The following is a 23,695-nucleotide window of genomic DNA, read 5'->3' as shown; positions in this document are numbered from 1 at the left end:
ATACTGACTGTTAACAGTTCAAGAAGAGCAAAACACACAAACACACACGTGCACATACACACGTGACGACGCACCAGTTAACGCTGTAGACTTTTGAGAGAAAAGTGGAAGGAGGGGCTGGGGGGGGGGGGGGGGGGGGGGGGGGGCTGCTGTCTCCATGGCAACGTTCCCACCGTGCAGAAAAAAAATCATTTAGTCGGAAAGACATTTCACTCAGTTCAGTGAGCTGAAAGAGGCAGAGAGGGAGGGGGAGCAAGTTAGAGACTGGGGGAGGTGTGTGCACTCGAGCTGTTTGTATCACACTGGAGGGATTTATTTAAAGTAAGCTGACAGCAATGCATTAGCTCTTATTGCTAATATATCTGATTAGACTCTATAGTCATTATGATTTCCCTTGCATCAGAAATGCAATAGCTTTGGGTGATACTTTGGTGTTACAATTGTCTTGACATCTGCCCTCTAAATGTACATCTATGCAAGATGTTTTAAATTCACTTCTATGACATTACCTGCACCACCTACACATTGTGAAAACCTTTCGTGACTGAAACTCCAAACTTTTGTTTTCTCATCTAAAAAAGCGCTGCGCAAAGGGACTCCGACCTTTTTATAAGAGCACTTATTATGCCACGTATACAGTTTTTAACATTTTTTTTCAAACACTATAAATAATCCCCGAAACCTTTCAAAATAATGAATTCAATAAGCGCATGCAAGTGGAAACCACAACCAGTAGGAGTATTAAAGTAGCGTGCCTCTGCAGGGGAGCAGTGTTTTAATACAGGAGTTGGTCCCCAGGAGCTGACCTTCTCTGTAAATTGCTTTCATGAATGAACTTAATGAGATTCACCTAACAAACAGAAACTTCTGTGAAACATCCTTTGACATTTAACCTCTGCTGTCACGGCCTCAAATTAGGAATGGAAGTTAAAATCCATATTTGAGGCCCTGTTCATTACTCAAGCCTGCTACTGTACAGCACCGGTGCCAGACTGGATTGAAGAGCCCCAGTGACTGGCAGGGGAGGGTACTATCACACAGCCCAAACACTCTGGGTTCTTCTGGTAACCCCATTTGTGTGGATGTCAGTGTATCAGCATGCTGGCTGTGATTACCTGTTGTGGGCAGACCATCTGGCCCTCAGCGTCCCAGCTGGGTACCATGGTCAGGAGACGGATTGTCTTTACCACACCACCTGGACCTCGCAGCGACCATATTTCTCATTCATATTTTATTATGTCATTCTCTGAGCAACAAAAGAACAAACAAAATGCAAAAAGAAAAAACATTGTCTGGTTTTCCAAAAGGCACTTCCAGAGAGCCGGCCTTCTGTAATTGCTTGGCAACTGCTGACACTGTGTGTGTTGAAGTTCAAAGCAGCGAGACACACTGTATATTCCTCAGAGCAGCATAAAGCTTCAAGGGTGCCTACGCATACACATCACACACACATACAAATATTCACGAACCATTCTGTCAGTTTGATTTTGGCCACGAAGCTCAGTCAGAACAAAAAAGCTCTGTGGGCATAAACCTTCCCGAAGAGAAACCTTTCTCAGGCCATGTTTACCGACGACCTGGATAAAAAAGCCGCTTGAGCCCACAATTTCTTGCCCTCCCTAGAATTTGGGTTAAAGTGATAAGGAGCATTGTTTCTGTTGGAGGTTTTGAGTTTGATGAGGTCTGAAGCCCTTTGCTCAACGCTGTGCTGAGCTGACTCGCTGGCAATGCCACAGGGGGCGATATGCTATTGTTGGACCCACAGAAACAGTGCCGGAATGTTACTATACAGGTTAGTCGCTGGTGCATTGTGCTGATCTGACAGCAGGTTAGCATGCTGATTGCTGCTGTAGTCATTACGCTCTGTTTCTATTTTCAGCGCTGAGGAGTTGGAGGGGATGGGTGCTGAGGAGAAGAGCTTGAATGGAAAAGCTATGATAGGGAACACACGCACACCATCTCAACCTGACAGCCAGGTTCAGTGTTTCAAGTAGCAAATCAGCAACATTTTAGGTCCATTTAGATATCATTAAGATAATGGTTAGAAGGTACATTTTCTAAGGAGAGAAACTACAGTCCATCAGAACTATTGTCCCTTGAGCTTTTATGTAACTTTACTCAGTCTAAATATATACATACTGTTTACATACCAAGGCCCTAAGTTACTATCTGTAACTTTGCCTCTCTGATAAAGACCAGGCTTCTTACTGTAGATATTTGCTGACATCTTCTGGAGATCTGGTTCAACAGCACTTAGAAACCACTGGTGTTCTTGCAGAGAGCTCTGATTCAAGCTTCAAAGAAGAAAATATTCTAGGTTACATTTCCTTTTTTTTAAATGTGAAGACATCTTGCATTATTTTCTCATGGCCCCTGCCAAACTGAAATGTGTTCCCGGGGATATATCCAGAATGGGCTGATCCTTGAATGGTCCATGTTTCAAATGTCACCTCATTTTCTATGTGCTCACTGGAAGCATGCTGAAGGTCAATAATCAGAGAGGGCTGTGGTTTGGCAGGTCTTTCAGCAGCATCAATTCTGCGCTGTCCACATAATGTCAGGAACGTGTTCCGTGTATATGATTAAAATCTGTCCCCACCAGACTGAGTATCGGACCAATACTGGCTGCTCGTCAAATCAAACATGTTTGTTCTATGAGACAAATCTTAACATGAGCAACACTGATGATCATGTCTCTGTAAGTGTACTCTGTTTAAGTCAGTGGCTAATTGTGTAGGGCTAGTTCTTTGCCTGTCTGGATATTATAAGTCTTGCGAATATTCTCAGTTTTAACCTTTAAAAAAGGTCCTTGGCTCTGTCTATCTGAAGATGGCCATTAGATTACAATGCAGATGTGATAACAGCTGACCTCTCTGCCAAGCAGAGCACTTTAAAAGAGTGAGGAGACAAGATATCATTCAGAGATGACCTCCTGCCTCCAAGCTTCATTTACTCTAAATGAGAGCATCTATTAGGTTCCTTTGTTTTGTAGTATAGGAGCATTAGCAGCTAGCTCAATATATGCAGCCACAGAAATAGAATGCATTTAAATTCCCTGGATGCACAAGATAGAAAGCTATACCCATTTAGCTAAAGGATATAGGTATCCGTTGAACTTCACCTACAACATGTCACTCAAAGAGACAGGCACAGGAAAAGACTCAAAATGCCCACAAATAAACATAACGACTACTAAGAGACAGAAAAAGGACTACAAAAAGGGGCAAAACATATACAGACAAATAATGAATACAAAAAGATCAAAACAACAACAAAGTGACCCCAAAGACACACAAAATGACTATAAAGAGACAAAAAGCAATTACAAAGAGAGACAAAATAACCACAAAGAAAGGCTATACAACTATAAAGCATACTTGCTTGTATGTAGGAGAATTGTGGGGCCTTTTGCATGTCTGTGCACTGGGGCCCATTGTCAGGCAATGCCTTCATCTGAATTAGGTACAGTCGGGCTGCACATTCATTTGAAATTGAATTGAATTTATTTGAACTGTTCAAAAAATTATAATACAAAAAAAGGTAGAAAAGCTTTTATTATATTTGACTTGACTGTTAAATGTCTTTACAGGACCCTCTAAAAATTAAATCAGACAAGTTTATCAGACAACAAGTCCTAAGAGAGTGGATCACTGCACTCAGATCTCTGCACCATGGCTTCTTGTGTTATAGCATGGCTTTACAATGCCTGCTGATAAAGCAGTGAAGGTTTAGTCACCAATTTCACTTACTTGAAATTGGTGACATGACAAACATAAGAAAAAGATTGTTTTCAATACAACAACAAAAAACAACAACATTTATAGAATACATCCAGATTGGTTCAGGGACGTTAACTGTGGGAGGCAGCAGCCCGCCACAGAACGTTTTGTGTGCACAAAAAGAAAAGACGAAGAAGAAAACCGTTTCGTCACATTTTGTGGGCGGGTTGTAATTTTGTCACTTCCGCCAAAAATACAACAAATGGCTCATGTTAGCATCCTGTGTAGTGGGAGCTAATTTCAAACTTGTTTAACGTTATATTTGAGTTTGGCTGAGTGATTTTACGATTCGACTGGCAGCCGCAAACCACCAGGTCAGTCCACACCACTTTCTAGCTAGATGGCGTGCAAGTTAAGGCTTTAGTTAAAATGTTTAGCTTACAATCGCTCACTGACAATTACCTGCCCACCAACGGGCCTGTGTTCATAGAGCGTCTTCTTCATGCAGAAAAGAGCTCACAGAGAGCTCGTGCGCTTTGTTTTTAATGTTTCTATGACAACAGTATCTTGTTATCGCCACCCTCCCAGCCGGTGTATGATGGGCTAGCAATTGCGTTCGCCTCTTTGCCTTTTGCCATCTATAAATGGACTACTATGCATTTAGTTTCACATTGTTTCACCAAGAGCACCAAGCGGAGGATACTTCCTTCATACTCTGTATAGTGAGCCTGTCACCGCTCAGTCTGACAGCCGTTATGTTGGAGCAAGTAGGACGATGATGAGAGCACAACACTCTCCAGCAACGTTCAGTCTCCACCCGGTGTCTAATATATAAAGTTTATTATAGGCAGACACAAAACAAGCTTCTCCTCCGTTTACTACAGTGAGGTCAACAGCGCTTTTTCTCTTGACAGCACCGGAAAAAAGACGCTCTAACCTCTGAGATGATTAGTTTTTGCGGTGGATTTGGTTGGATTAACGTTACCATGTTAGCCACAGTAACGGTAGCTACGTATCACTTTCTCTCGTGGGTTCAGCTAACTTTGATGCAAAGTCAGAGCTTATTTTAATACAACCTCACCTCTTCTAGAAAGGCTTTATTGTCATGACAGCATACAACGAAATAAAAAAGGCACAGTGAAAAACACCACAAAAAACAACAAGTTCCATAATAATAAGTAAAATAAATAAATGCAATATCATTGTCAACTAGAATAAATGTATTTCGTGCTCTAGAATAAATGTAATTATTACACTAGTATGAATGCAATTATTGCAATAGTATGAATATCATTTCTGCATTAGTATGAATGTAATTATTGCAATAGAATAAATGTAATTATTACACTAGTATAAATGCAATTAATGCAATAGTATGAATATCATTTCTGCATTAGTATGAATGTAATTATTGCACTAGAATAAATGTAATTATTACACTAGTATAAATGCAATTATTGCAATAGTATGAATATCATTTCTGCATTAGTATGAATGTAATTATTGCACTAGAATAAATGTAATTATTTAATTAGAATAGATGTAATTATTTAATTAGAATAAATGTAATTATTGCACTAGAATAAATGTAATTATTGCACTAGTTTAAATGTAATTATTGCATTAGAATAAACGCAGTCCCTAGTGCTTACGGTTGATACGCAGGTAAATTCCCTGCAGTGGAAAAGCCCTAATAAAAGATGTTCAGCTATACTGTGGAGGTTTCTCAATTAGACTTCGTCAAACATGTTCAATCTGTCCTCTCTTCATGGTTGCAGGTCCGGCACTCATGGAGCCGTCCACTAAGCCTGCGACCAACCAGGTGGCTGATGTGGTATTTGTCATTGAAGGGACGGCAAATCTTGGACCTTACTTTGAATCTCTAAGGAAAAATTACATACTGCCAGCCATTGAGTAAGAGCATTAAGACACTCCTCCTTTGCTAAGGTATTCCTTCATTCATGTTGTCATAAATGCATCTGTTTTACTTTTTATTTTATTTACCATAGATATTTCAATGGAGGGCCCCCAGCAGAAACAGATTTTGGTGGAGATGTGAGTGTTTCACCTAATATTTTAAAAATATTTTAGTCCTCTTCTTTGTCAATGGTTTCAGAAGGTAAATCTTAGAAAAGCGTCTGTTAATATTGCTAATATAAATATTGTTGTGTTTCTTTTGTCCTTCTAGTATGGAGGGACGCAGTACGGTCTCGTGGTGTTCAACACAGTAGACTGTGCACCCGAGTCATATGTCCAGTGTCACGCACCAACTAGCTCTGCCTTTGAGTTTGTGTCGTGGATCGACAGCATCCAGTAAGTCGTTCAAATCACTTACTTGATTATTACAAAGTTGACACTTGTGGCTGTTTCACATTGCTTTATTTTATCATAAATGATTTAGTAAATCTTCAACGTTACCCTGTTTTTCCACACAGGTTCATGGGAGGTGGAGCAGAAAGCTGTAGTCTAATTGCTGAGGGACTCTCTGTGGCCTTGCAGCTCTTTGATGACTTTAAGAAGATGAGAGAGCAAATGTAAGGCGGCCTTTTTGGTTCACACTGCTCACTAATTCCGTGGAACAGTCTACACATTTTCAAAGTACAATCTGTGCCCACCGATGAAAGAATCATTACTAAGCACTGCTCTATTAAAATGTGTTTAACACTTAATATATTACAGCATGGAAGAGTCTCTTTCTCTGCATGACTTTCTTTATTACAAAGAAATGAGCCTGTAATGTGCAGAGTACAGAACTGATTGATACACACACTACACTGGCTTATATACACACACTAGTGATTCCTGCTTTAGCCCGTCCTGTTACCTCCCTTTACTAGGTTCTTCGGGGGTTTCCACTATTGGGATTTCGTTCAAAGCTTCTGGTGTTATGTCAATCAAATACAGTTAACCAATGGCTGAACCTCTCCCGCTCTGATGCAAGTTGTGTCAAGGGTAGCACGGGATTACCTTTTCTCCACTTGTTTGTTGACCCAAAGGGGAGTATCCAGGAAGGGCTGCACACTCTTTGGAAGTCCCTACGCCTTTTGTCAATATATTCTTTTCCTTATATCATGATTAGTGAATGTTGGTATATGTTTTATATGGATGAATAGTGTCAGTCAAAAGTTATGGATCCACTGTCATGCTTGTTGGATATAAACCACTACATAATAAGGGAAAGGGGGTTCTCCAGGATAATATGAACAGGATTAAGTCAAATGTAACTGAAAACACACACAATGTCCTTATACCTTTTCTTTCGTGCGAGTCCAGTACCACTGTCTGATCTAACGGGGAGTCTTTACTGATGTCCCTTACTCAGAGCTTATAACCTTCTTTCCTAAAGGAAATTGGATGCATGCAGAATAAACATAATAATCTGTGCCATATTTAATAGTAAACTGGATAAGTAGCTGATGAATATTTCAGATCAAAAGTTGTTTGATCTTATTGTGGCCCACTTTAAACCCCTGGACAACCTCTATTACTGAGATTTATGTGTTTACTAAATTCTCCTGGGAGGAGAAGCTGAATCTGGGTGAAGCCTGAGCTGCAAATCATTCATAGGGCTCCACAGGGAGTCATGTTTTACAAAGTAGTAAACTCTGTGTGAGCGATCAAGGTAACGGAACCTTGTTCATGGACAAAATTGTAGTCATTTATTTTGCCTCTCTGTTTGAAACCATGAAAAAATGCAAGCACATCCTCCTCTAAGTGGCAACCACCACAACAGAGTGTTTTACCTGTCGTTGCTCTGATGATGTTGTTTAAAGGCCATGAAAATATCCTCCAAATCCCAACATTGAATTCAAGTTTGAAAGAAATCACTCACAAAATGTTTTTGCTTTCTGTTTCCTACATTCGCCGAACCCAGAGGTCAAACCCATAAGGTGTGTGTGCTTCTTTGTAACTCTCCTCCATACCTGCTTCCTGCTGTGGAGAGTGTCAGCTACACCGGCTGCACAGCAGACAACTTGGTCAAAATCATCAGAGATGTGAGTCCACTTATATTGTCTCCATCAGGTTCTTCGTTGTGTAGAACAAATATGAATAGTAGTTCTATGAATGGGGTAGTATCAGTGGTATTTGATTTACTTTATTTTATTAGGTAAAAAGCATGATGGACATTGAATACATTTCATTTTCATATTTCTTAGAGAGGAATTCACTTCTCTGTGGTGGCTCCTCGGAAACTACCTGCTCTACGGTCTTTGTTTGAGCGGGCGTCTCCGGTAGGAGGTGCGGTTGAACCCCATCCAGACTACAGTCAGGACCCCTTCCACATGGTCCTAGTCAGAGGCATCTCGCTTCCTGGTGAGAAACCACATTGAACACGCGTTTGTGTGGGGGCCATCTTTATTCATCCCAACGAAATGCCCCTGATAAAAGAGCTCGCATTAATGTTGTTTGTTATCTCCGTCCATGCATCTTTTATGTCTGTGCTTTTCAGTGTGGTACTAAATTTGCCTTTTTAATTATGCATTTTCTCTGAGGTAGCAGACTTTCCTCCGACCTCCAGTCTGGTTTTGATTATTTCATTTTGACCTGTCTCCTGTAATATCATCCCGACTAATATGGTTGTAATTTACTAGTTGTTCTCATGTGTGTTAACTACAGCAGAAGATGATGTGATTGTTCATGTAAAGTCATTCTTTAGTTGGTGGTAGCTTCAGCAGTTTTAATTAAAGACTTGAGCTATTCCTAAAGGTTACTCCTACACCTTTCTGTGAGCAGGCAGGAATTCCTTGGTAAATTTGTCTTATCCGTCACATTTAGCAAAGCACCTTTTTACTCCCACATTGGGAGCATTCTTAAGTTTACATCTCAGAACTGTGTAAAAACTCTTAAGCTCATCCCACTGTCTGTCTCCAGTTTCCTCAGGTGGAGGACCTGGGCCGCTCAAACCTGTCCTCCCTCCTCAGCCACTGCCTGTCAATCAGCCTCTTGGTGGATCTTCACAACCCCCTCCACCCATGAACCCAACCCACCCTTATCAGGTAATGGGCAAGCAGCCACACAGCGTAAGGCTAATTCCTGCCGCCTGCTTTTGGCTCAGTTTCAGACAGTGGTGTTTATGTTCCTTCCCTAAAACTTTGTACCCAGCATTGTCTTCCTTTTAATCTGCTTGCTGACAGGTAACAGCCCCAATGACTGCTGCTCAGGTGGCTGCACAGATGGCTGTGGAGGCAGCCAACAACCAGAAGAGTCGCTGTGAGTTACCAGTGGACTCTGTGGGCCTTTTGTGAACAATTAATGTTTGCCAAGCTTTTAGTTGTGGTGTTTCTGTCTGCATACTGTATGTGTGACTGTGTCGTTTTTTGTTAAACATGTTTTGTTCCCGCTGCCTCCTCCAGTCCCGGGAATGGTCAACCAGGGTCCTCCGTTTACCAGTCAGCCAACCATCCCATCGGTCGCTGGCGTGAAGCTCAATCAGCCCAGCATTGCAACAGTCACTACATCAACACAGCCCATGATGCCACAGCAACAAGTTCCTCCCAATCAGCCAGTCCCACCCCCAGTACAGCCAGTACCAAATCAGCAGCCGCAGATACCTCCTCAGCAGCAACCCACTGTGAATCAGCCCACAGTGCCTTCAGCACAGCCCAATATGGTAAGTTATACGATACCCATACCATCAGTTTTCTTGTTGTTTTTTATGGATGTTTTCCGCTACATGATCTTAAAAACCTGTAACCATGGACAGAGCCAGACTAACTGTTTCACCCTGCTTCCAGTCTCTGTGCTAAGCTAAGCTAAGCTAACTGGCTGCTGGCTGTAGCTTCATATTTAATAGAAACATATTTAACCAATTTAAGACGCGATTCTGTTTGTAAAACACAATGAAAACACAATGGATTCAGGTCAGGCGAAGCCCCAGATTACGGGCCAATAAGTTCCTGTAGTGGAAAAGAGCTATCGGAGAACTGTGGTATCTCTTTACTGCACTCTGACATTTTAACAGTAATACTAATTGTCTTAAGGAGGTCTTATAGTTGCAGTTTAAAATCCCAACCAAGGTTTTGATGCATCTCTTGCACTGTAAATTAAAATTAGATTATGCACATATTCAGCTAGTCTTGCTCTAAATATTTTACTCCAGCTCCATCAAATGACACCGTGTTGAAATTTCAAAATAATTGTTTGCTTTTGTCAGTGTAAAAGGGGTGTGCTGAGTCTGGAGACCAGGGTCGGATAAAGTAAAACAACTTAAATATAAAGACAGAGTAGATAACAACGTACTGTCTGAACTGTGACAAGTCAAATTAATAGACCACATAAAATACAAAAAAGTGAAGCCACATATTACATATTAACTATATAAGTAAAAACATATTGTGAATTATCTTTTTTCAATACATTTTGACTTTATTGAGTTATTGGAACTGTTTGAATCACACTAGTCAGAAACAATCCTGTGTAATCACAACTAGAATCTAGTTCTACAAATACTGTAATATTAGTTTATCCTAATCTTTATTTGCAGCTGTGCAGAAATACTGGCTTTAAACAGAATTAATAGAAACGCGAAAACATTTTTTTTTCTAAATGTTGATTTAGATTTGTATGTCAACGTTCTGAATGAAGCTTCAAACTATTCAGGACAGCCCTGCTGGCCACTGATTGGTGACTGGAGCCTTACATGTGAAATGTTTGCTGTAAACCTTGTATTGAATTGTATTTCATAATGTTTGCTGCGAGTGAATCACAGCCAACATTCTGTTCAAGTAACTCAAAGCACTTGGCTGAAGACTTGATTTGGTATTCTCAGCCCCTCGTAAACACTATCAATGTTTAAATCATATTAATATGTTCAAATGTAAGTGGCCCTGCTCATGTTAGATATCAGAGACCCACGACTTAAGTCTGTGATGCTGTACTGCCAGCAGCCTCGAGCTGAGTTTGCAGACTAACACTCTGTCTAATATCAAAATGAATTTTAAATGTTAGTACTACTATCAGATCAAAACCAGAACATGTTCCCTTTTTTCCCTAGAAAATCATTTTGGGTACAGTCAGTGTTGTTTTTTTTCTTCTCTGTTTTCCAATTTCAATAATCTTTCTTGTCTAAAATTTGCAAAATCTATTATTTAATGATGTCCCACATGAATCGGCTGTAAAGGATGACATGCTTTGTATTAATCACTTTATGAAAGTCATCTGTTTAGTCTACAGTCAGTGTCTTTGTTTCATTTAAATTGACAAGTACACCTGTAATTCTAACTGGTAAAGGGATCAAACTGTACTGGTACACTACATGTAACCCCCCCCCCCCCCCCCCCTCCCTTTCTGTTTTCTTGACAGCCTGGTGTATCTGGAGCTCCAGGCAATACAAATACAATTGGACAGCAGCAAGCCAATAAGATTGTAGCATGGACCGGTGTCCTGGAGTGGCAAGAGGTAATACCTTGTGAAAGGTCTGATTTTGGATGCCCTGAAAGTAAATCTGTGAAATAAAGCACTTCAGTCACTTATAGTACGGACAACTGAACATTAAATGGTTAGTAGGGTTAAAACTCAAAGCTTAGTCCTCCAGTTCAAGTGGACAGAAGTCAGTTAAAGGAATAGTTCTACATTTCGGAAACTGTGTTTATTTGCCGTCTTGCTGAGAGAGAGATTGAAAGCGCTCTCAGGTCTGTACTGTAAATACGAAGCTGCAGCCGGTTAGTTTAGGTCAGCAGGCACAATGGAAACCCAACAAAATCCCCCCACCAGCACCTCTAAAGTTCACACATTTTACAAACATGCATCTCTTTTTGTTTAATGTACAAAATTAACATTTTTGTACACTTTAAAAGAAATGTTTTTTTTTTTTTTTTTTTTCTAATTTTAATTTGTAAAAACAACAACTTGTGGGTTTATGGGGGATTATGTGCAGGAGTCTTTTCTTGGCCAGGTGCAGTAACCTTCCAGAGTCTTAGCTGGTTGCCTGGCCAGCTCACTGTGACAACATCACGAGATACAATGTTTTAATTAGTGAGCTGGTGAGAGCTCCTGGTAGGTGCATTTTATTACCTTTCAACAGAGCCAGGCTAGCTGTTTCGATTTATTTTTAAGCTAACAGGCTGCTGGCTCCCTTTTTTATATTTATCTAACAGATATGAGAGTGCTATTGATTTAATAGTTCAACTCTGAGTAAGAAAAGAATGAGTGAACTGTTGTTTCAGTTAACTTTGTGGCCTGATATCCCAGCTGTGAGAACTGGAGTTGGGAGTCATTGCCTTGCCAACATACTGTGAGCATCACCGTGTGAGTCTTAATAATAACCGCTCATTGATTATCGTACAGTGTGATTAATTGCACATTATTTTACCGCCTCACTACTAGTGCGTTAGCTCAAGGTCAAATCAATGTAGTTTGCAGTTGCTGAGGCAGGAAAATGGATGTTAATGGCTTTTATGCGACACTCACGAGGCCTTCGAATGTTTGCGTTTGTGGACAGACTCGGATCAATCGCCTCTATCGACTATAGTCTCATTCTCCCTGTTGTGTTTGTCAAAATTATCTAAGTCAGTTAAATGGACAGGAAGGAGAGTGGGAAGCTCAGGAAACTCTAAATCTAGCCTGTGAGCATGCGCAAGATACAAGCAACCCGAGTGTGCAGATCAGCAGCACGAAGCATTGCTCTTAATCTGCTACTTCCTCGTCCAGTTCACTCATTAGGCTTTCAGCCCTGTAAGTGATTCTGCTGTGGAGTAATCTGTAATGTTGAGGAGAATTTCACTTACAGACACTAAAACTCGTTTGAAGAAATGGCTGGATCTTGCTCTGAGTACAGGGTTATCAATATGGTTCTGCCGTTTTGGCTCAATTTCAAGGCTTCATTTGTTTAAAATGTTCGTTGAATTTCCCAAATGGTTCTGCTCACATGATTTCTTTAATCTGCCACTAATTTAGGTAGATGTGTTTTGAAGATGATTGTTTTGTTACTGTACACATTCCAGCCTCCCGTTCACTCCTGCTTTAGCGAGCCCTGAAATAGATAACCCATTTGTCTGCAGAGAAAACTCAGCACAATACATTTGCAATGGACAGCACAGGGACTACAGTAGGCCTGACTAATATGTGATTGATTGATCATTGATCCTTCATTGATGCTCTGAAGATGAAGCGCGTTGGCGGTTTTCCCAGTGGGATTGCAGCATCGATGCACTTAGAAAGTAGTTCTTTATGTCTTCCATTCCTGACGTTTTACTAAGGAACGGGTTATCTGCAGATCTTTAAAAGACCATCCATCCGTCCATTTTTTGAATTGCTTGTCCTGATTGGGGTCACAGTGGCAGCGCACCACATGTTCTTTTCCTCAACAATATTCTCCAACTTCTCCAAGGGCCTCTGGAAGATGTAATCCCCCAGCATGTCCTGGGTCTTCCCTCGTGTCCCCAGCAGCTGTTTATTTCCAAAGCATCTCCAGAAAGAGACAGAAAGGAGGCAATCCTTAGCTCACCACAAGTGTAATCAATGGGTCACAACAGCAATCCATGCTCGTTTAAATGTGTTAAAGGTACCTGCAGTAATGCGTTTCCTTGAGCCACTTGTCTACTATCAACCTGAGAGGGGCCCCATACTGCCACCTGTAGGGAAACCACTGGCAGAACCTTTTTAAAGCAGAACAAACTCAGTGTTTTTTTAAAAATGAAACACAATCAGGATTTATGCTTCATTTTCAATTATTTTATAGTGTTGGCTCTGACAGCTTTTACATTTTTCTTTTTTTTAAACTTAGGTTTGGTCTAAAGGCAGGATTTAAAAGATGACTGACCTGTTATCATGTGTGGTTTTAAGTTGTTTGCATTGTGCTCCTCCAGGTGTTCTTCTGGCTCACGGTCTAACTTTCCTCTTCTCTTTGTGTCACTCCTCACTGCCCCCCCCCTTTCCTGCAGAAGCCTAAAGCCTCTTCCATGGATTCAACCACCAAACTAACACGTTCTCTGCCATGTCAAGTGCATGTTAACCAAGGGGAGAATCTGTGAGTAGCCAATCAAACCCTATGGACTGTATCTAAAGGGTGATTGATTTGTGCACACAGTTTACCGCTGCTATTTTGTCTCTAAACAGAAACACAGACCAGTGGCCACAGAAGCTCATCATGCAACTGATTCCACAGCAATTATTGGTGAGACCACTTTTTTTTTTTTTTAGTTTGTGAAAGTGTTGTTTATAAATGATGCATAACTAAGTCCTGTCTTTGTAGACCACCTTAGGTCACCTCTTCAGGAACTCTCGAATGGTTCAGTTTCTCTTCACCAACAAAGACGTGGAGTCGCTGAAAGGCTTGTACCGCATTATGGCCAATGGCTTCGTGAGTCTTCAAGCACTCTATTTCCTGAGATTAAAATGATGTGTGTTCCCTCCATGTCCCCAATCTTATCCATCATTCAGTGTACCTCAATACATTTTCCATGAGTGGCAGCTGAGTGCAGGTCCCACCTCTGTCCAGTAGTTGGCCTGAACATGAAGCTGTGTTGCAGTGTTGTGTGAAAGACTGTAGAGGGGGTTCCAGGCCATACATTTAGTCAGGTGATTTTAAACATGCTCTGCCATCAATTCAGTCAAAAACCCTTTTGAGTCGTTTAGATTCAGTTCCAGAAAGCTAGCATGTCAGTGTGGTGCGTTGTTAATGAAGTAATACCGCTGAGGGATAGCGGAGGCATTAATAGTATTCAGTCCAGCTGAGCTCTGCCTCTTTGCCTGAATGTGATTTACGGCCCAGTGAATCCACAGCATGAGTTAAGTTAATACCATTTGCATCCAATTTATAAAACTGATATGTTTTGATTGGGCAAAGGAGCTCAGGAGTACGTTATGTCCCCGAGCACGTCCCATAATTCTGTCAGTGTCCCATGTCACGGTCTTAATCTGCCCTTTGACCCTCCCTGCAGGCCGGCTGCGTCCACTTCCCTCACACTACGTCGCCCTGTGAAGTGCGGGTGCTGATGCTGCTCTACTCGTCCAAGAAGAGAATATTCATGGGCCTCATCCCCAACGACCAGAGCGGCTTCGTCAACGGCATCCGGCAAGTCATCACCAACCACAAGCAGGTCCAGCAGCACAGAGCGGTGAGTGGTGATATCCGGGAGGAGGAGGAGGCGGTGGGGCTGGTGGGAAGAGAGGAAGGCTTCAGTGTGAAGTGGGGGAGGCCAAAAGGAGGTGATAACGAGGAGGCATTATTGAGGAGCACCGGGGAGTTGAGGTGCATTGTTTACGGCATTAAGGTGCATCGTTATTGACATTTCATTTAGCGCGTCCACTATCTTCACAGCAGCGTCTCTCGCTCTAGCCAAGGCTAATGGGGCTAGCGTTAGCTACATTCCTGTTGCTCTCCCACCTCATTGTCTCTGCTTAAGTGAGGGTAATGTAGGCGCAATACATACAGCATGCATTCTCTATTTTGAATTGGTTCAAATAGAATTGTCTCTTTAACACTGTGCAGTGTTTATTGTAGAGGTTATTGTTTATGCACTGTGTTAACATGCATTTTGAGCAACAGTGCACAGTGTCTATAGTGTTTATTCTTTATTAAGGACACCTGTATAGTTGAATACAACTGTTATTACAGCACCTAAAACCATCTGAAAGCTTACATTTGTAATTGTTTTTAATAAATATAATTATCATGCAGTGAAACACTACATGACACAGTTACTGTAGTATGAGACACTTTCCATATTGTCATTAAAACTGAATATACGCTCACTGGTTGCTCCGTCCTCTGCTCTAGTTTGTCGATGTAGAACGATGTCGATTCGGCTTTAAACAAAGCACAACTGGGGTAGATGTAATGTTTTTTTAACTTTAGGCAGCCCAGATGTTAACATGAAATGAGATGCGCTAGGAGAGGCGATGGAGTGGCAGTGGTGTGTGTGTGTGTGCCAGTCTTTAGGGACAGGATAAGGAAAGGAGGCAAGGCTCCTCATCCCAGCCTCGCTGCTAAAGGTAGACCACTTCTTGTCTCCGTAGTTCATTACAGGTTACAAATGTTGCTGCCTTGTCCACATGACATGGAGATTTCCCTTTCCCTCTCTGCTCATCGTCATCCCAGCAGACGGGGTGATTTTAAAATGTGTCTTCTGGATTAGCTGTCTTTTCTATCACAGGGCTCCACTCCAGCTTATTGCATCCAGTGAGGAGGGATGAAACAATGCAGCATCCAGTCACAGAGAAGCAGCAAGTCTCCATTTAAAAATGAGGCTGGCCGTCTTGGTTTACATGAGTTAGATTACATTTTGTCCTCGCAGTCTGCTCTCATCAACGGTGATGGTGCTTGTTTACTCACCCTACTAATTTTATGTCTTCGTTTAAGTGCTTCAGCCTTATATGTTACTTGAAGCCGTGTGTGTGCCTCAGCATCAGGGCCTTTGGAGGAGGCAGAAGACATGCAATTGTAATGAATATTGTTTTCATCACATATTCAGTGCTGCATTGCTAATAGGGAGTGGCTACAGCAATCTTAATGTAATTAAAATTTCCAGTTGGACCGGTAAGCGCAGGTTTCTCTGTGCAAAGCGCTGGAGTGGCATTCTTCAGGAGCCAGTTTGTTCTGTTTACAGCAAGATAACATTTTATATTTCTCCCTGAAAAGTGAAGCAGGATTTTACAGGTTACTGGGTTAAAGACAGAAGATATATCATACACAGGAGAAGAGGGAAGGAGTTTAGTTTTGTTAGTTCCTTTAAAAGACCTAAAGCTGTTATTGTTGGTCGGATAACACACCGTGCATTAGCGAAATCCCCGGGTGATTTGCTCAGATTCAGTAAGATGGATGGGTGGAGGTGTTTTTCTATTGCGATTTTTTTTTTCCTGACTCTGTAGTTAATAATTAGTGCTTAAAGGAGGGATGAAACGCCCCTCAGTCTTCCTCGTCTCTCCCTAAGTGTAGAAACACACACACACACACACACACACACACACACACACACACACACACACACACACACACACACACACACACACACACACACACACCACCACAGCACCTGCATAGCGCAGCTAAGTGCTGCCTGTTTCAAATGTTGCCTTTCTAAGCAGTTAGCAGTCTCCATATTGCAATTTTAATACAGAATTGAGCAAATGAAATGTGCAATGGGCTCAGTATATCTTTAGAGTGTTGGGAGATATTCCTAAATGATCAGGACCTACCTGGCAGGTGTGTTTGCAGAATCTGTTGGTGGGTAAAGCAACAGGTTGCTTCCTTTCTCCTTCCTCTGCGTTCGACTCAGGATGGATATTGTATTTGACTGTTATTTCCACTCCAGACTGAGTCAATAAATAAACGGCTTTAGTCATCAAGCTTTAGTTTGTTTTAAACTGTGAAACCTGAAGCGGCAAACACCTCACCAGGTGGTACTTTAAGTTTAAGTCTCCACCAGTGTATCATGGTACGTTTCTCTTTCGTCTGCACGCTCGTGAACAAAGTGACTATTTTGCTTCAGCCAAACAAGGTTGTTGAACACCCATTACATGTGTAAACCATGTTGCTTAAACAAGATAAACAGATTTTGTCCCCAGTCACACACACTTAGCTTTAAGAAGGAATGTCTTTGGGACCAGTATGAGAAAGAAGAATTACTGTGATTAGTAAAGCTGTTAATGTACTTACGGGCTTGTGAGCATTTATGTATTTAATGCTTTATCTAAACAGTGTCATTGAGATCAAAATCTCTTTTTCAAGCAAACATGTGCAGTAAGAGCAACAATTTACACCGAAATAGCTTGTTAGTGGATGTATACACTGATTACAGTGACCTTGATGCTCTCCACTACTTTCACTGTTGTGGTGCTCTTGACCAAAGCGTTCCGCCTCAGTCACCTTCAGTCCTTAACCTCAACAACCGAAACAAGGTGTTTGTACTGCTGGGCAACTTTAAGGTGTTAACGAGTAAAGACGTGAAGCAGAGGAGAGCGTGAGGCGTGTGCATACTGAGTCAATAAATAAAGGTGATGATGGTACGTTGGAAAAATCAACTTTCTGCGGTTTCACTTTCTGTCCGTTTCTACGCAGCAGTTGGGCGGTGTGGGGCCGATGCAGCCTGTTCAGGTCGCCCCCAATCAGAACTTCCTCAACAGGGCCCCTGGCCCCATTCCGGTCTCACATGGCAACGTCCAGCAGCAGGTAAATGAACCCACTCGATGCCGGCATGTCTGCCTGAGTTTCCACATACCAGTTTCCCTTTCACGCTGCCTGGTGTTGACGCCTTTACTGCCCTCGCTGATCTCTGCATGCCTTTCTGGTAACCCTCTCCTCCACTGTCCTCCTTTTTTTTTTTTTTTTTCCCACACTTCCACCACTCTTTCCCCCCCCCCTTCCTCCCTCCCTCTCTCTGATCTGTCCTGTGTCCAGTCTGTGGTGGTGGGCATGCCCCCTGTTAGTCAGGTCTCTATGATGGAGGAGCAGCAGAGGCAGAACAATATGGTGAGACCTTCGGTAGCCTCTAACCATACAAGCAACATGTGCTCAAAGTGTCCACGGGTACTTTGAAGGGCTTTAAAGTATTATATCATCATTCAGTTATAGGTATCCAAATGACAAGTTTCATTGAACAACATAGATTAGCACACACTGTATTTATCAGTACAATGCACATTTTCCAACACAATTACCTTTATCTGCCCTTGTTTTTATGATAGTGTCAGAAATAACCATTAATGAAGAGTAGGCTGCTTTTCTGTTTATTTTGAATTATGTTAAACTCAATTCCAGTCTTTGTGGACATCCTGTTTTTTCATCGGAAACACTCACACACTGTTACTTCATCCCACTGCTCAGCACCAGGACATTTAATTTCCTATCAGCATGTGTTGACTTTACCGGTCTCTGTTGAATGTTCTCTCTTGTAGCTTATGTCATTGATAACATGCATGCATGCACACATTTGTATATTTGAGGTGACGAGCTCAAAACTAACCGCACGGGTAGACCTGTTCCAAACATGATGGTTTACTTCCTCCTTCTATAACTGTTCCTGTTTATCCTCCAAGGCTGCATTATTGTCATCTAAAACATCGTAGACAATAACGTCACCAGCCTTAAGGTGGTAGACACTCCTGTGTTCCATATGAAACCACCAAAGAATTATTAACATATGCAAGGAGTTTTGTGATAATCACTCTTAAAAAGGACGCATTTTGGACCAGTAATTAGTAACTGAAATCTACAGGACGTTTTAAACTCGGAATCTGGATGTTGTATTTTTCTTTTCTTTTTTTTAATAAGTATCTCATAACTGGTTTTCTTATATGACAAGAATGTAATGTACGACATCTTAAACTGTCCTGTAGATGACGATGAGAGCAGCCGGACCAGCCAATCAACAGCCGTCGGTCGGCGGAGCTCCACCCAACCAGGTCGCACAAAGCGGACAAGCCCAGCCCCAGGGTCCCATACTCCGCCTCTCAAACCCAGGAGCCAATCCACAGCTTCGCAGTCTTCTCCTCAGTCAACAGCAGCCAGTAAGAGTGCAACAAATGGCCGAGTGAATTTGCCTGGAGTCAATGTCTCATATAGTAACTGCTCTTCTGCAAGTCTGAGATTTTTGTAGAGGTTAACGTGTCTCCTCTGTCTCTTGTGTCCTTGCAGCAGGGTGGGGTGTCTCACATGTCAGGCATGATGTCTCACCAGGGTTTAGGGCAGCAATTGGTCCATCCGGCACCAGGAGGGGGGGCTCAAATGCAGAGCCAGTGGAGGCAGCCCTTGGGAGGTCAGCAAGCACCCTCCACAATGGTGGAAAGAGTTCAGAAACATATGAGCCAATTGGACGTGACATTTTAGGGTATAGGTCTGAAAATGTACTTTTTGAAGGGTGATCAGGTTGATATCCAAAAGTATTTAAAAGCAACTTCGAAAAACTCACGTTACTAGAGTTATTCTAGTTATTTTCATCCCATTTACTACACTTCATGCCAATGTTACATTACTACAGACAGCATACGGTTCTTTATTATAGTATTTTTTTTGTATCCGATTTCACATGCAGCCATCTGTGTCTAATAAAAATCAACTTGCAGGCTAGCTTGAGTTAGCTATTTCATCCAAGTGTGCACGCTGCCCAAACTATAATTGTCAAACTTACTTCTTTTTTGTGCACATTGATTTAAACGGTTTAGAGAACTTCTGGTGCATATATGTATTGATTTGATGCTCCAACTCAAGATATCCATTGCTAAAAGATGAGTATCCTTTGGGGGCCAGACTATGGGGTTTTTTTTGCACTGAAGATGAGTTACAGCCAGTGAGTGCACATTGGGCCCTTTATCAGTCATTGGTTGGCCCTTCGTATTTTGACAGGTGACTTGCTCCGCATTTCCTCAAAAAACAATTCAAAATACATTTATGCACGATGTAAACCTTTAAAATCACTAAACAGTAAAGACCTCGATGTTTACCTATGTCAATCAAATCTCAGGTGCCTCTAAGTTGACATTCCTAGTAAGTGATTGAAAACAGAAGGCAGCATGGGAGAAAAAAACATGCTTGAAAAAAGTGTGGTATCATTTGTAAAGCGGTGTGTAGTAATGTAGATAATTATCCAGATGTTAGAGGCAAAACGTGACTTTAAACTCCAATTGTCATTCAAACAAAAAAGATTTAATTGTACTTATTATATGTTTAATTAATGGAATAACTCACCCTGTGTTACCTTGAATTCTATAAGGAAACTTGCTTCCACAGTGAGTTGAATTAAAGTAAATGGGGGTGGCGCTTAACAACAGCAAAACTATTATCAAAACATACATTTACAAACTCAACACATAACAATCACAACTTCTGCTGTATGATCCGAGTCTCATTTATCCATTCGTGATTGATATACAAACTGTTGTTTCGTGGGCAAAGTATTCCTTTTCAGGATAACACTTATAAGTACTCAATACTATAAAGTATTCCCTATAGAAAGTATCAATTCTGAAATAATACAGAGGATCCCTAACTTAAATCTCTCTCCTCTCTCCTCCCAAACGTCCCAAACCTGTTTGCAGGTCAGATGCTGATGTCTGGAGGTCAGCGAGGCGCGGTACCTCAGCCGGGGATGACTCAGGTCTCCAGTGTCATGGACGATGAAATCCTCATGGACCTTATCTGACCGCGCTTTGTGGAGTCAGGAACTGGATTTTCTGTTGTATCGCAGCAGCCATTTGCCAGTTTGGACACATGCATCCGCTCTGTTGCTTTATTGCTACAAATGTTCAACATAATTAAGGAACAAATCATGATTTTTTTGGATTTCTTTTTTTTTTACGGGACTGAGCCGCTGAAGTTAATTGGGGGCAGACAATGCGAGCATTAGTTTTTCATGTACGTGGTCAAACCGACGGCACGCTAATCCTCCATGCTACTCACTGGATGAAGCCAAACCAGTGGAAACAGTCAATTATTTTATGATTCTGGAAACTTTACTTTTCTATGGTTTTTTTTGTTTCAAATTTTATCTCTGAAATTAGAAATATTGTGATTTTTTCCTTTTTTAATTGAGATTTTACCTTTTTTTTTGTTGTTTCTTGTTTTATTATTGATGAATTCATTTTATTAGGACACAATAAAATGATGGACTGTACATCATTGAAGAAGTCGTCTTCATTTTGAAGAGGTTTTGCTGTTGATGCATGCATTTGAGCTTGTGATGTCCAGCCAGAGTCTCCACAGTCCTGCCTCCCCCCTGTGTGAATGTTAGGGGGAGAGAGTGACTGAAATAGACACAGTAATAGATAGTTCAGGGTATTTTTCTGCCAAATAGTGTCACAGTGTTAATTTTAACTACTCCAATATGCCGTGGAACCATAGAGAGTCCCCTCGTGCCAAGTAGTCCTACCAGATGGCATCAGTTGGCCATGTTTCCTTTGGCATAACGTACAATCAGGCTGACCGCATGCGCGCATGGCACAGACTCCACATATATGCCCACAGTCTGCTTTCGCGTGCACACACAATGCATGCAAGTTAAATCCTGCACACCATCAAACACTATCCTGTCCTGTATCAGATGGTGACTGATGTGTGCAGGAGCCGAAGCTGGCGAGCCGTTTGTTCACGGGGAACAGAAACGCACGTGAACTTCGCTCAGCCTCACACAAATGCGTTCATGACACTTGCATTGGCTTTTTTTTTCTTTTCTAACACTTGGACACTGTGTACACACAGATACACACACTCCCCAACAGGAAGTGATGTCAGTCCCTGTCACCTGGGAGACAGAGACGGTTGCTAAGATACCGCGACAGTGGGTTCTTGTTTCTGAGCTTTTCCTCAGCCCCGCTTTCACATGGACTCACACAGATAGACACTAGTTCCTCAGTGGCTGGTGTTCATCCCTCCCATCCCTTAATCACTGGCCGGCCCTCGGAGCCCCGGCTTAGCTTCACTTTATCTTCCTCTCTCTCTCTCACTCTCCATCTATCCGCCGCCATCTCCCTATCGAGCTATTAGCGCCTGTCTGAGCTCATAAGTTTTTCAGTGTCTCTTTTATTAACAGCGAAAATGTTCACAGGTCCATGTGATGAACTGTAGTGGTAAATAAAATGGTGACTAAACTGACATACAGTCACGATGGGCGTTTGACAAACATTCCCCAAATAATAAAAAAAAAACGTAACGAATGACATAAAAATAGCAATATTTTGGATGTCTTACCCTTTAGACCTTCCTAGATTCATATACGCTACATTAATTTGATGCTTTTTATATGACGCTCTTCAAGGAAAAGTCTGCCTCCAGTTAGGTCCACTATATTTCCTCACCGTGGTTCATGGTGCTAGTATGACATGGTGATACTGAAGTTGTGTGCGGTGTTTCCATATTTTATTCGTTCATTGAAATAATGAGTTTGATATAACATTACAAGTAAAGAAATAAACGGTTGAGAGCTTCACGTGTGGCTTAAATGTCAACCTCTGACACCACCACCGGTTTCTGTGGAGAGGCCACACCACGTGGACCTGTGATTCGTTTCATTAAGAAAGATAACTTAAGATGTTGCCTCATTGGAAATAATGTATGAGCCATGAAATTAATGAGGATTATGAGATTGAAATTACGAGAGTTCCCCTCTATTTGGCTAGTCAGGATTTGGGTCACCGTGGCTATTAGCTGCTTAGGCAATGTAGCCCGTGTCCTCCCTATCCATGTCCTCTGTCTTCTACTGGGGGATCCAGAGGGGGTCTCAGGTGGGTATGGTAAATGGACTTTTACTTGTATAGTGCACTCAAATTACTTTTACACTACATGTCATTCACACCCATTCATTCCCTGATGGCAGGGGCTACCATGCAAGGTGCCACCTGCCCACCAAAATGTGTAGAATGGGGGGGGGGGGGGTCCCAGTTCTGGACGTCCACGCCGGTTGTTTTTCAGAGGGATTGTTCCGTCATTCTTGGGGAGGCTGGGGAAATTTACACTGAGTGAGCAATGTTCAAAGCCTCCATTGTGATGGCAGCTGTCTACATGTGCTTTGTGGACTTGGAGATTGTGATCGTGTCCCCTGGGGTGTCATGTGGAGGTTGCTTTGGGAATATGGGGATGCAGGGCTGTTGATATGAGCCATCAAAGCCATCTGGGTCTTATACAACCGGAGAGAGAGCCATAGCATGTTCTCTGATTGAGAATTCTCTCACAAATATCAGTCCTTTATTTCAAAGATATTGTTGAAATTCTGGCGTAGTAAAAGAGCATCAGTGTAATGTTAAGAGTAAAAAAAGTTGTTGAGCTCCATGTGCTGCTTCTGCTTGTTTGACTGCAGTGAAAAAAAGTTCCATTTCTCATAATTCTGGGTCAAATTCCATATGACGACCAAATTTACTTCCAAGTCTGACCAAAATGCAACGCAGCAATACTCACTCCGTTGCTGTATCAACAATTGCGCCTCATACACCGGCACCCCATAATGCAACATGTTCAGACAGGCCTCTTGTGGAAAATATTCACTTATATAAAGCCCAGTATTCCAAGTTTACTGTAATTCCAATCACATTTTTTATATGTAGAAAGT

At 41.8% G+C, this 23,695-nt stretch overlaps 1 protein-coding gene across 5 annotated transcripts; it reads left to right on the top strand.

The window, feature by feature from the left end:
- Positions 1 to 3,971: 3,971 nt before the first annotated feature.
- On the top strand, positions 3,972 to 21,268 carry med25 (mediator complex subunit 25; the record flags this gene model as incomplete). 5 transcript variants are annotated; one of them, XM_079177242.1, is made up of 20 exons in its annotated part: positions 3,972 to 4,093; positions 5,498 to 5,633; positions 5,729 to 5,774; positions 5,908 to 6,032; positions 6,155 to 6,253; positions 7,594 to 7,714; positions 7,877 to 8,033; positions 8,592 to 8,716; positions 8,855 to 8,930; positions 9,074 to 9,330; positions 11,022 to 11,117; positions 13,601 to 13,686; positions 13,776 to 13,833; positions 13,912 to 14,019; positions 14,600 to 14,776; positions 17,719 to 17,829; positions 18,058 to 18,129; positions 18,996 to 19,166; positions 19,294 to 19,414; positions 20,694 to 21,268. In XM_079177242.1, 19 exons carry the CDS (start codon positions 5,509 to 5,511, stop codon positions 20,795 to 20,797), a joined length of 2,235 nt encoding a protein of 744 aa, XP_079033368.1. In that variant the 3' UTR covers positions 20,798 to 21,268. The 5 variants fall into 5 exon arrangements, with proteins under 5 accessions (XP_079033368.1, XP_079033367.1, XP_079033366.1 ...); XM_079177241.1 differs by lacking the exon at positions 3,972 to 4,093 and having other exon boundaries at positions 5,488 to 5,633; positions 17,722 to 17,829; XM_079177240.1 differs by lacking the exon at positions 3,972 to 4,093 and having other exon boundaries at positions 5,488 to 5,633.
- Positions 21,269 to 23,695: the final 2,427 nt, after the last annotated feature.

The sequence above is a fragment of the Pholis gunnellus genome (genome assembly GCF_910591455.1).
Source record: "Pholis gunnellus genome assembly, chromosome: 17".
NCBI classification, from domain to species: Eukaryota; Metazoa; Chordata; class Actinopteri; order Perciformes; family Pholidae; genus Pholis; species Pholis gunnellus.
Note: the sequence above shows the minus strand (reverse complement) of the source record. Positions and strands in the feature narration are given on the sequence as shown.